General features: G+C 37.1%; 1 protein-coding gene and 1 non-coding gene across 2 annotated transcripts in view; one reads left to right on the top strand and one right to left on the bottom strand.

Moving 5' to 3' along the window:
* The window catches only part of LOC129863698 (ectonucleoside triphosphate diphosphohydrolase 1-like), a 74183-nt gene extending 65539 nt beyond the window's left edge, over positions 1–8644 (bottom strand). Inside the window, exon 1 of the mRNA XM_055935876.1 lies at positions 8086–8644. Coding sequence (XP_055791851.1) covers positions 8086–8101 — 16 coding nt within the window. The 5' untranslated portion in view covers positions 8102–8644. The remainder of the gene's footprint in view (positions 1–8085) is intronic.
* Positions 8645–9650: 1006 nt separating this feature from the next.
* Positions 9651–9723, top strand: trnav-cac (transfer RNA valine (anticodon CAC)). The gene has a single exon. It is a non-coding gene; the product is annotated as a tRNA-Val (tRNA).
* The last annotated feature ends 4830 nt before the right edge of the window (positions 9724–14553 follow it).

The raw sequence follows: 14553 nt of genomic DNA, 5'->3' as shown, positions 1-14553 counted from the left end.
CAGACTGTATTTAGAACATTCAGACTGTATTTACAACATTCAGACTGTAATTAGAACATTCAGACTGTATTTAGAACATTCAGACTGTAATTAGAACATTCAGACTGTATTTAGAACATTCAGACACTATTTAGAACATTCAGACACTATTTAGAACATTCAGACACTATTTAGAACATTCAGACACTATTTAGAACATTCCAAGACCATTTAGAACATTCAGACTGTATTTAGAACATTCAGACTGTATTTAGAACATTCAGACACTATTTAGAACATTCAGACTTTATTTAGAACATTCAGACTGTATTTAGAACATTCAGACTTATTTAGAACATTCAGACTTATTTAGAACATTCAGACACTATTTAGAACATTCAGACTGTATTTAGAACATTCAGACACTATTTAGAACATTCAGACACTATTTAGAACATTCCAAGACCATTTAGAACATTCAGACACTATTTAGAACATTCAGACACTATTTAGAACATTCAGACACTATTTACAACATTCAGACACTATTTACAACATTCAGACTGTATTTAGAACATTCAGACTGTATTTAGAACATTCAGACACTATTTAGAACATTCAGACACTATTTAGAACATTCAGACACTATTTAGAACATTCAGACACTATTTAGAACATTCAGACTGTATTTAGAACATTCAGACTGTATTTACAACATTCAGACTGTATTTACAACATTCAGACACTATTTAGAACATTCAGACACTATTTAGAACATTCAGACTCTATTTAGAACATTCAGACTTATTTAGAACATTCAGACTTATTTAGAACATTCAGACACTATTTAGAACATTCAGACTGTATTTAGAACATTCAGACACTATTTAGAACATTCAGACACTATTTAGAACATTCAGACACTATTTAGAACATTCAGACTGTATTTAGAACATTCAGACTGTATTTAGAACATTCAGACTTATTTAGAACATTCAGACTTATTTAGAACATTCAGACACTATTTAGAACATTCAGACACTATTTAGAACATTCAGACTGTATTTAGAACATTCAGACTGTATTTAGAACATTCAGACTTATTTAGAACATTCAGACTTATTTAGAACATTCAGACACTATTTAGAACATTCAGACTGTATTTAGAACATTCAGACACTATTTAGAACATTCAGACACTATTTAGAACATTCAGACACTATTTAGAACATTCAGACTGTATTTAGAACATTCAGACACTATTTAGAACATTCAGACACTATTTAGAACATTCAGACACTATTTAGAACATTCAGACACTATTTACAACATTCAGACTGTATTTAGAACATTCAGACTGTATTTAGAACATTCAGACTTATTTAGAACATTCAGACACTATTTAGAACATTCAGACACTATTTAGAACATTCAGACTGTATTTAGAACATTCAGACTGTATTTAGAACATTAAAACACTATTTAGAACATTCAGACTGTATTTAGAACATTCAGACACTATTTAGAACATTCAGACACTATTTACAACATTCAGACACTATTTACAACATTCAGACTGTATTTAGAACATTCAGACACTATTTAGAACATTCAGACACTATTTAGAACATTCAGACACTATTTAGAACATTCAGACACTATTTAGAACATTCAGACTGTATTTAGAACATTCAGACTGTATTTACAACATTCAGACTGTATTTACAACATTCAGACACTATTTAGAACATTCAGACACTATTTAGAACATTCAGACTCTATTTAGAACATTCAGACTTATTTAGAACATTCAGACTTATTTAGAACATTCAGACACTATTTAGAACATTCAGACTGTATTTAGAACATTCAGACACTATTTAGAACATTCAGACACTATTTAGAACATTCAGACTCTATTTAGAACATTCAGACTGTATTTAGAACATTCAGACTTATTTAGAACATTCAGACTTATTTAGAACATTCAGACACTATTTAGAACATTCAGACTGTATTTAGAACATTCAGACACTATTTAGAACATTCAGACTGTATTTAGAACATTCAGACTGTATTTAGAACATTCAGACTGTATTTAGAACATTCAGACACTATTTAGAACATTCAGACACTATTTAGAACATTCAGACACTATTTACAACATTCAGACACTATTTAGAACATTCAGACTGTATTTAGAACATTCAGATTGTATTTAGAACATTCAGACTTTATTTAGAACATTCAGACACTATTTAGAACATTCAGACTGTATTTAGAACATTCAGACTTATTTAGAACATTCAGACTGTATTTAGAACATTCAGACTGTATTTAGAACATTCAGACTGTATTTAGAACATTCAGACACTATTTAGAACATTCAGACACTATTTAGAACATTCAGACACTATTTAGAACATTCAGACACTATTTAGAACATTCAGACTGTATTTAGAACATTCAGACTTATTTAGAACATTCAGACACTATTTAGAACATTCAGACTGTATTTAGAACATTCAGACTGTATTTAGAACATTCAGACTGTATTTAGAACATTCAGACACTATTTAGAACATTCAGACACTATTTAGAACATTCAGACACTATTTAGAACATTCAGACACTATTTAGAACATTCAGACTGTATTTAGAACATTCAGACTGTATTTAGAACATTCAGACTGTATTTACAACATTCAGACTGTAATTAGAACATTCAGACTGTATTTAGAACATTCAGACTGTAATTAGAACATTCAGACTGTATTTAGAACATTCAGACACTATTTAGAACATTCAGACACTATTTAGAACATTCAGACACTATTTAGAACATTCAGACACTATTTAGAACATTCCAAGACCATTTAGAACATTCAGACTGTATTTAGAACATTCAGACTGTATTTAGAACATTCAGACACTATTTAGAACATTCAGACTTTATTTAGAACATTCAGACTGTATTTAGAACATTCAGACTTATTTAGAACATTCAGACTTATTTAGAACATTCAGACACTATTTAGAACATTCAGACTGTATTTAGAACATTCAGACACTATTTAGAACATTCAGACACTATTTAGAACATTCCAAGACCATTTAGAACATTCAGACACTATTTAGAACATTCAGACTTATTTAGAACATTCAGACACTATTTAGAACATTCAGACTGTATTTAGAACATTCAGACACTATTTAGAACATTCCAAGACCATTTAGAACATTCAGACACTATTTAGAACATTCCAAGACCATTTAGAACATTCAGACACTATTTAGAACATTCAGACACTATTTACAACATTCAGACACTATTTACAACATTCAGACACTATTTACAACATTCAGACACTATTTACAACATTCAGACACTATTTAGAACATTCAGACACTATTTAGAACATTCAGACACTATTTAGAACATTCAGACACTATTTAGAACATTCAGACACTATTTAGAACATTCAGACTGTATTTAGAACATTCAGACTGTATTTACAACATTCAGACTGTATTTACAACATTCAGACACTATTTAGAACATTCAGACTCTATTTAGAACATTCAGACTTATTTAGAACATTCAGACTTATTTAGAACATTCAGACTGTATTTAGAACATTCAGACTGTATTTAGAACATTCAGACTGTATTTAGAACATTCAGACACTATTTAGAACATTCAGACACTATTTAGAACATTCAGACACTATTTAGAACATTCAGACTGTATTTAGAACATTCAGACTGTATTTAGAACATTCAGACTGTATTTAGAACATTCAGACTTATTTAGAACATTCAGACTTATTTAGAACATTCAGACACTATTTAGAACATTCAGACTGTATTTAGAACATTCAGACACTATTTAGAACATTCAGACACTATTTAGAACATTCAGACTGTATTTAGAACATTCAGACTGTATTTAGAACATTCAGACTCTATTTAGAACATTCAGACACTATTTAGAACATTCAGACACTATTTAGAACATTCAGACACTATTTACAACATTCAGACTGTATTTAGAACATTCAGACTGTATTTAGAACATTCAGACTTATTTAGAACATTCAGACACTATTTAGAACATTCAGACTGTATTTAGAACATTCAGACTGTATTTAGAACATTAAAACACTATTTAGAACATTCAGACTGTATTTAGAACATTCAGACACTATTTAGAACATTCAGACACTATTTACAACATTCAGACACTATTTACAACATTCAGACACTATTTACAACATTCAGGGACTATTTAGAACATTCAGACACTATTTAGAACATTCAGACACTATTTAGAACATTCAGACACTATTTAGAACATTCAGACACTATTTAGAACATTCAGACTGTATTTAGAACATTCAGACTGTATTTACAACATTCAGACTGTATTTACAACATTCAGACTGTATTTACAACATTCAGACACTATTTAGAACATTCAGACACTATTTAGAACATTCAGACTCTATTTAGAACATTCAGACTTATTTAGAACATTCAGACACTATTTAGAACATTCAGACACTATTTAGAACATTCAGACTGTATTTAGAACATTCAGACACTATTTAGAACATTCAGACACTATTTAGAACATTCAGACTGTATTTAGAACATTCAGACTGTATTTAGAACATTCAGACTTATTTAGAACATTCAGACTTATTTAGAACATTCAGACTTATTTAGAACATTCAGACTGTATTTAGAACATTCAGACACTATTTAGAACATTCAGACACTATTTAGAACATTCAGACACTATTTAGAACATTCAGACTGTATTTAGAACATTCAGACACTATTTAGAACATTCAGACACTATTTAGAACATTCAGACACTATTTAGAACATTCAGACACTATTTAGAACATTCAGACACTATTTAGAACATTCAGACACTATTTACAACATTCAGACACTATTTACAACATTCAGACACTATTTAGAACATTCAGACTGTATTTAGAACATTCAGATTGTATTTAGAACATTCAGACTTTATTTAGAACATTCAGACACTATTTAGAACATTCAGACTGTATTTAGAACATTCAGACTTATTTAGAACATTCAGACTGTATTTAGAACATTCAGACTGTATTTAGAACATTCAGACTGTATTTAGAACATTCAGACTGTATTTAGAACATTCAGACACTATTTAGAACATTCAGACACTATTTAGAACATTCAGACACTATTTAGAACATTCAGACACTATTTAGAACATTCAGACACTATTTAGAACATTCAGACACTATTTAGAACATTCAGACTGTATTTACAACATTCAGACTTATTTAGAACATTCAGACTGTATTTAGAACATTCAGACTGTATTTAGAACATTCAGACTTATTTAGAACATTCAGACACTATTTAGAACATTCAGACTGTATTTAGAACATTCAGACTGTATTTAGAACATTCAGACACTATTTAGAACATTCAGACACTATTTAGAACATTCAGACACTATTTAGAACATTCAGACTGTATTTAGAACATTCAGACTTATTTAGAACATTCAGACTTATTTAGAATATTCAGACACTATTTAGAACATTCAGACTGTATTTAGAACATTCAGACTGTATTTAGAACATTCAGACTGTATTTAGAACATTCAGACACTATTTAGAACATTCAGACACTATTTAGAACATTCAGACACTATTTAGAACATTCAGACACTATTTAGAACATTCAGACTGTATTTAGAACATTCAGACTTATTTAGAACATTCAGACTTATTTAGAACATTCAGACACTATTTAGAACATTCAGACTGTATTTAGAACATTCAGACTGTATTTAGAACATTCAGACTGTATTTAGAACATTCAGACACTATTTAGAACATTCAGACACTATTTAGAACATTCAGACACTATTTAGAACATTCAGAATTATTTAGAACATTCAGACACTATTTAGAACATTCAGACACTATTTAGAACATTCAGACTGTATTTAGAACATTCAGACTGTATTTAGAACATTCAGACTGTATTTACAACATTCAGACTGTAATTAGAACATTCAGACTGTATTTAGAACATTCAGACTGTAATTAGAACATTCAGACTGTATTTAGAACATTCAGACACTATTTAGAACATTCAGACACTATTCAGAACATTCAGACACTATTTAGAACATTCAGACACTATTTAGAACATTCAGACACTATTTAGAACATTCCAAGACCATTTAGAACATTCAGACTGTATTTAGAACATTCAGACTGTATTTAGAACATTCAGACACTATTTAGAACATTCAGACACTATTTAGAACATTCAGACTGTATTTAGAACATTCAGACACTATTTAGAACATTCAGACACTATTTAGAACATTCAGACACTATTTAGAACATTCAGACTGTATTTACAACATTCAGACTGTATTTACAACATTCAGACTGTATTTACAACATTCAGACTGTATTTACAACATTCAGACTGTATTTAGAACATTCAGACTGTATTTAGAACATTCAGACTGTATTTAGAACATTCAGACTGTATTTAGAACATTCAGACTGTATTTAGAACATTCAGACACTATTTAGAACATTCAGACACTATTTAGAACATTCAGACACTATTTAGAACATTCAGACACTATTTAGAACATTCAGACTGTATTTACAACATTCAGACTGTATTTAGAACATTCAGACACTATTAAGAACATTCGGACACTATTTAGAACATTCAGACACTATTTAGAACATTCAGACTGTATTTAGAACATTCAGACACTATTTAGAACATTCAGACACTATTTAGAACATTCAGACACTATTTACAACATTCAGACTGTATTTAGAACATTCAGACTGTATTTAGAACATTCAGACACTATTTAGAACATTCAGACACTATTTAGAACATTCAGACACTATTTACAACATTCAGACTGTATTTAGAACATTCAGACTGTATTTAGAACATTCAGACTTATTTAGAACATTCAGACACTATTTAGAACATTCAGACTGTATTTAGAACATTCAGACTGTATTTACAACATTCAGACTGTATTTAGAACATTCAGACTGTATTTAGAACATTCAGACACTATTTAGAACATTCAGACACTATTTAGAACATTCAGACACTATTTAGAACATTCAGACGCTAACTAGAACATTCAGACACTATTTAGAACATTCAGACACTATTTAGAACATTCAGACACTATTTAGAACATTCAGACTGTATTTAGAACATTCAGACTGTATTTAGAACATTCAGACACTATTTAGAACATTCAGACACTATTTAGAACATTCAGACACTATTTAGAACATTCAGACACTATTTAGAACATTCAGACACTATTTAGAACATTCAGACACTATTTAGAACATTCAGACTGTATTTAGAACATTCAGACTGTATTTAGAACATTCAGACACTATTTACAACATTCAGACACTATTTAGAAAATTCCGGGACCATTTAGAACATTCAGACACTATTTAGAACATTCAGACACTATTTAGAACATTCAGACTCTATTTAGAACATTCAGACACTATTTACAACATTCAGACTGTATTTAGAACATTCAGACTCTATTTAGAACATTCAGACTGTATTTAGAACATTCAGACTCTATTTAGAACATTCAGACTGTATTTAGAACATTCAGACACTATTTACAACATTCAGACACTATTTAGAACATTCAGACTCTATTTAGAACATTCAGACACTATTTACAACATTCAGACACTATTTAGAACATTCAGACTCTATTTAGAACATTCAGACTCTATTTAGAACATTCAGACTGTATTTAGAACATTCAGACTGTATTTAAAACATTCAGACACTATTTAGAAAATTCCGGGACCATTTAGAACATTCAGACACTATTTAGAACATTCAGGGACCATTTAGAACATTCAGGGACTATTTAGAACAGTGTCCTGGTTCCATTGACCTTTACTGCATCAATTGTAATGTTGTCACGGTAATGTCACACCAAAGGAAGTGATGTGTGTGTGTGTGTGTGTGTGTGTGTGTCAGGCAGAGCTGTAATCCTACCTCTCTGTTCAGCCATGGTCTGTATAACTTAGCAGTGGTATAATAGTCTTTCTATTCTCTCTCTCTCTCCCCCCTCTTGCTCTCTATAACCTTCCCCCTCCCGCTCTCTCCCCTCTTGCTCTCTATAACCTTCCCCCTCCCTCTCTCTCCCCTCTTGTCTCTGACACACAAACGGCTCTCTTTGCTCTCTATCTTCCTTCCTTTCCTCTCTCCTCTCCTCCCTTTCTCTCCCCTTCTTCCCTACCTCGCTCTCTTTCTCACACACTGCTCTCTCCTCCACCCTTACGCTGCACCTCTATCTATCAGCAGGCTCTTTATTAGAACAAGCTGCCAGCCTCCTCTCTCTCTCTACCCTCCTCCCCCTCTCTTTTCTCTCCTCCCTCTTCCTCTCTACCCTCCTCCCCTCTCTTTTCTCTCCTCCCACTCCAACCTCTCAACTCTCTCCTCTCTCCTCCCTCTCTTCTCTCCTCACTCTCTCTCCTCTCTTTTCTCTCATCCCACGCTAACCTCACCTCAACACTCCCCCCTCTCGCTTTTCTCCTCACGTCTCGCTTCTCTTCTCTCCTCCCACTCCAATCTCACCTCAACAATCCCCCCTTTCTCTACCCTCCTCCTCCTCTTTCTTCCCTCCTCCTCCTCTCTCCTCCCACTTCTCTCCTCTCACCCCCCTCTCTCTTCTCTACCCTCCTCCCCTCTCTACACTCTCTCCCCCTCCTCCCCCTCTCTCTTTCCTCCTCCCCCTCTCTCTACCCTCCTCCCCCTCTCTCTACCCTCCTCCCCCTTCTCTACCCTCCTCCAACCACCCCTCAACACACCGTCCTCTCAGTTTCTCTCTCTGGGTTCAAGGAGGGCTGGGTACATCTAAATCTGTGTGTGTGTACATATATAATCATATTTTGACCCTTTCTCTTTCGTGTTTCTTCAATGTTTCCTAATTTTTCATTTTGATAGTCTGAAAGTGATTAATCAGCTCTTTTAGTTCCTCAAACACACAGACTGGTTGACTAATAACAAAAGGGGAAGGGAGACAGACAGAGAGAGAGATGGTGAGAGAGAGGCAGACAGATTGAGACAGAGAGGGTGGGTGGGGGAGATGAGAGACAGAGATACAGAGAGGAGAGAACATTGTTAGTGTGGTGCCTATCGTGTTCGCCTCACAAACAAAATGTCCAAGGTTAGAAGTCGGGCTAAAACAGAAAGCTCCGCTTTTCATGAGTGACATATTATAGGAATTCAAATACATGCAACGGATATCAGTCAAAATCTGTTTACTCCTTGTAGATGCTTCAAGTCGCAGTTTCTGTAGTGTAGTGGTTATCACATTAGACTAACACGCGGTGGCCAGTAGTGTAAAACCGTAGCACAATTTTGATGACCTTTTCTGCCATTTTGAGACATGGTTGAATCCCACCCAGGGACACATTAATATTTATAACACATAGTTACACTATAGTTAAAACAGGGATCACATGACAGCACAGTTACCTTGTTAATTAAAATAAAGACTTTATTCCCTCAGGATTTGTTACACTGTACTTAAGTCCTTGCAAATATCTCATGCAGCAGTTTCTGTAGTGTAGTAGTTATCACATTCGCATCACACGTGAAAGGTCCCCGGTTCGAAACCGGGCAGAAACAGTGCTCTTTGACACATCCAGTAAGAACTGTATTTATAACAGAGAATATTTGCTTTCATAAATGCCGTAATTTGGACATTTAAATACATGCAGTGAATATCAGTAAAATTTGGTTTAGTCCTTTAAAAAACTTACATGCAGCAGTGTCTGTAGTGTCGTGGTTATCACATTAGCTTCACACGCGAAAGCTCCCCGGTTCGAAACCGGGAGGAAACAGTACTCTTTCACACATTCAGTGAGAACTATATTTGTAACAGAGAATATTTGCTTTCATAAATGCTGCATTTTGGAAATTCAAATAAATGAGGTGAATATCAGTAAAATTTGGTTAAAACTATAATGACATAAGTTTAATAAAGATGAATCAGTTTATGGATTTTTTTCAATTGTCTTCAATTCTTTATTATAATATTGTTTATTCCCCAAGACAAAATAATTTTACAGGAGAGAAGAGGGGACTCACTGTGACTAACTAGTTTTACATGAGAGGAGGGGAACCACTGTGATGAACTAGTTTTACAGGAGAGGAGGGGAACCACTGTGATGAACTAGTTTTACAGGAGAGGAGGGGAACCACTGTGATGAACTAGTTTTACAGGAGAGGAGAGGAACCACTGTGATGAACTAGTTTTACAGGAGAGGGGAACCACTGTGATGAACTAGTTTTACAGGAGAGGAGGGGAACCACTGTGAGGAACTAGTTTTACAGGAGAGGAGGGGAACCACTGTGATGAACTAGTTTTACAGGAGAGGAGGGGAACCACTGTGATGAACTAGTTTTACAGGAGAGGGGAACCACTGTGACTAACTTCGTTTTACATGAGAGGAGGGGAACCACTGTGATGAACTAGTTTTACAGGAGAGGAGAGGAACCACTGTGATGAACTAGTTTTACAGGAGAGGAGGGGAACCACTGTGATGAACTAGTTTTACAGGAGAGGAGAGGAACCACTGTGATGAACTAGTTTTACAGGAGAGGGGAACCACTGTGATGAACTAGTTTTACAGGAGAGGAGGGGAACCACTGTGAGGAACTAGTTTTACAGGAGAGGAGGGGAACCACTGTGATGAACTAGTTTTACAGGAGAGGAGGGGAACCACTGTGATGAACTAGTTTTACAGGAGAGGAGGGGAACCACTGTGATGAACTAGTTTTACAGGAGAGGGGAACCACTGTGACTAACTTCGTTTTACATGAGAGGAGGGGAACCACTGTGATGAACTAGTTTTACAGGAGAGGAGGGGAACCACTGTGATGAACTAGTTTTACAGGAGAGGAGAGGAACCACTGTGATGAACTAGTTTTACAGGAGAGGAGGGGAACCACTGTGATGAACTAGTTTTACAGGAGAGGAGAGGTACCACTGTGATTAACTAGTTTTACAGGAGAGGAGGGGAACCACTATGATGAACTAGTTTTACAGGAGAGGAGGGGAACCACTATGATGAACTAGTTTTACAGGAGAGGAGAGGAACCACTATGATGAACTAGTTTTACAGGAGAGGAGGGGAACCACTGTGATGAACTAGTTTTACAGGAGAGGAGGGGACCCACTGTGATGAACTAGTTTTACAGGAGAGGAGGGGAACCACTGTGATGAACTAGTTTTACAGGAGAGGAGGGGAACCACTGTGATGAACTAGTTTTACAGGATAGGAGAGGACCCACTGTGATGAACTAGTTTTACAGGAGAGGAGGGGAACAACTGTGATGAACTAGTTTTACAGGAGAGGAGGGGAACCACTGTGATTAACTAGTTTTACAGGAGAGGAGGGGAACCACTGTGATTAACTAGTTTTACAGGAGAGGAGGGGAACCACTGTGACTAACTAGTTTTACAGGAGAGGAGGGGAACCACTGTGATGAACTAGTTTTACAGGAGAGGAGGGGAACCACTGTGATTAACTAGTTTTACAGGAGAGGAGAGGAACCACTGTGATGAACTAGTTTTACAGGAGAGGAGGGGAACCACTGTGATGAACTAGTTTTACAGGAGAGGGGACCCGCTGTGATGAACTAGTTTTACAGGAGAGGAGGGGACCCGCTGTGATGAACTAGTTTTACAGGAGAGGAGAGGAACCACTGTGATGAACTAGTTTTACAGGAGAGGAGGGGAACCACTGTGATTAACTAGTTTTACAGGAGAGGAGAGGAACCACTGTGATGAACTAGTTTTGCAAGAGAGGAGGGGAACCACTGTGATGAACTAGTTTTACAGGAGAGGAGAGGAACCACTGTGATGAACTAGTTTTACAGGAGAGGAGGGGAACCGCTGTGATGAACTAGTTTTACAGGAGAGGAGGGGACCCGCTGTGATGAACTAGTTTTACAGGAGAGGAGGTGACCCGCTGTGATGAACTAGTTTTACAGGAGAGGAGAGGAACCACTGTGATGAACTAGTTTTACAGGAGAGGAGAGGAACCACTGTGATGAACTAGTTTTACAGGAGAGGAGGGGACTCGCTGTGATGAACTAGTTTTACAGGAGAGGAGAGGAACCACTGTGATTAACTAGTTTTACAGGAGAGGAGGAGACCCACTGTGATTAACTAGTTTTACAGGAGAGGAAGGAACCCGCTGTGATGAACTAGTTTTACAGGAGAGGAGAGGAACCACTGTGATTAACTCGTTTTACAGGAGAGGAAGGGACCCACTGTTTATTAAATAGTTTTACAGGAGAGGAGAGGAACCACTGTGATTAACTCGTTTTACAGGAGAGGAAGGGACCCACTGTTTATTAAATAGTTTTACAGGAGAGGAGGGGAACCACTGTGATGAACTAGTTTTACAGGAGAGGAGGGGACCCACTGTTTATTAAATAGTTTTACTGGAGAGGAGGGGAACCACTGTGATTAACTAGTTTTACAGGAGAGGAGGGGAACCACTGTGATGAACTAGTTTTACAGGAGAGGAGGGGAACCACTGTGATGAACTAGTTTTACAGGAGAGGAGGGGAACCACTGTGATGAACCAGTTTTACAAGAGAGGAGGGGACCCACTGTGATGAACTAGTTTTACAGGAGAGGAGAGGAACCACTGTGATGAACTAGTTTTACAGGAGAGGAGGGGAACCACTGTGATGAACTAGTTTTACAGGAGACGAGGGGACCCACTGTGATGAACTAGTTTTACAGGAGAGGAGGGGAACCACTGTGATGAACTAGTTTTACAGGAGAGGAGGGGACCTACTGTGATGAACTAGTTTTACAGGAGAGGAGGGGAACCACTGTGATGAACTAGTTTTACAGGAGAGGAGGGGAACCACTGTTATTAACTAGTTTTACAGGAGAGGAGAGGAACCACTGTGATGAACTAGTTTTACAGGAGAGGAGGGGAACCACTGTGATGAACTAGTTTTACAGGAGAGGAGGGGACCCGCTGTGATGAACTAGTTTTACAGGAGAGGAGGGGAACCGCTGTGATGAACTAGTTTTACAGGAGAGGAGGGGACCCGCTGTGATGAACTAGTTTTACAGGAGAGGAGGGGACCCGCTGTGATGAACTAGTTTTACAGGAGAGGAGGGGAACCAATGTGATTAACTAGTTTTACAGGAGAGGAGGGGACCCAGTGTGATGAACTAGTTTTACAGGAGAGGAGGGGAACCACTGTGACTAACTCGTTTTACAAGAGAGGAGGGGAACCACTGTGATGAACTAGTTTTCCAGGAGAGGAGGGGAACCACTGTGACTAACTCGTTTTACAAGAGAGGAGGGGAACCACTGTGATGAACTACTTTTACAGGAGAGGAGGGGACCCAGTGTGATGAACTAGTTTTACAGGAGAGGAGGCGACCCACTGTGATTAACTAGTTTTACAGGAGAGGAGGCGACCCACTGTGATGAACTAGTTTTACAGGAGAGGAGAGGAACCACTGTGATGAACTAGTTTTACAGGAGAGGAGGGGAACCACTGTGATGAACTAGTTTTACAGGAGAGGAGGGGACCCGCTGTGATGAACTGGTTTTACAGGAGAGGAGGGGACCCACTGTGATGAACTAGTTTTACAGGAGAGGAGAGGAACCACTGTGATTAACTAGTTTTACAGGAGAGGAGAGGAACCACTGTGATGAACTAGTTTTACAGGAGAGGGGAACCAATGTGATTAACTAGTTTTACAGGAGAGGAGGGGACCCAGTGTGATGAACTAGTTTTACAGGAGAGGAGGGGAACCACTGTGACTAACTCGTTTTACAAGAGAGGAGGGGAACCACTGTGATGAACTAATTTTACAGGAGAGGAGGGGACCCAGTGTGATGAACTAGTTTTACAGGAGAGTAGGCGACCCACTGTGATTAACTAGTTTTACAGGAGAGGAGAGGAACCACTGTGATGAACTAGTTTTACAGGAGAGGAGGGGACCCAGTGTGATGAACTAGTTTTACAGGAGAGGAGGGGAACCACTGTGACTAACTCGTTTTACAAGAGAGGAGGGGAACCACTGTGATGAACTAGTTTTACAGGAGAGGAGGGGAACCACTGTAATGAACTAGTTTTACAGGAGAGGAGGGGAACCACTGTGACTAACTGGTTTTACAAGAGAGGAGGGGAACCACTGTGATGAACTAGTTTTACAGGAGAGGGGAACCACTGTGATGAACTAGTTTTACAGGAGAGGAGGGGAACCACTGTGATTAACTAGTTTTACAGGAGAGGAGGGGAACCACTGTGATGAACTAGTTTTACAGGAGAGGAGGGGAACCACTGTGATGAACTAGTTTTACAGGATAGGAGGGGAACCACTGTGATGAACTAGTTTTACAGGAGAGGAGGGGAACCACTGTGATGAACTAGTTTTACAGGAGAGGAGAGGAACCACTGTGATTAACTAGT

The sequence above is a fragment of the Salvelinus fontinalis genome, chromosome 1 (genome assembly GCF_029448725.1).
Source record: "Salvelinus fontinalis isolate EN_2023a chromosome 1, ASM2944872v1, whole genome shotgun sequence".
NCBI classification, from domain to species: Eukaryota; Metazoa; Chordata; class Actinopteri; order Salmoniformes; family Salmonidae; genus Salvelinus; species Salvelinus fontinalis.
Note: the sequence above shows the minus strand (reverse complement) of the source record. Positions and strands in the feature narration are given on the sequence as shown.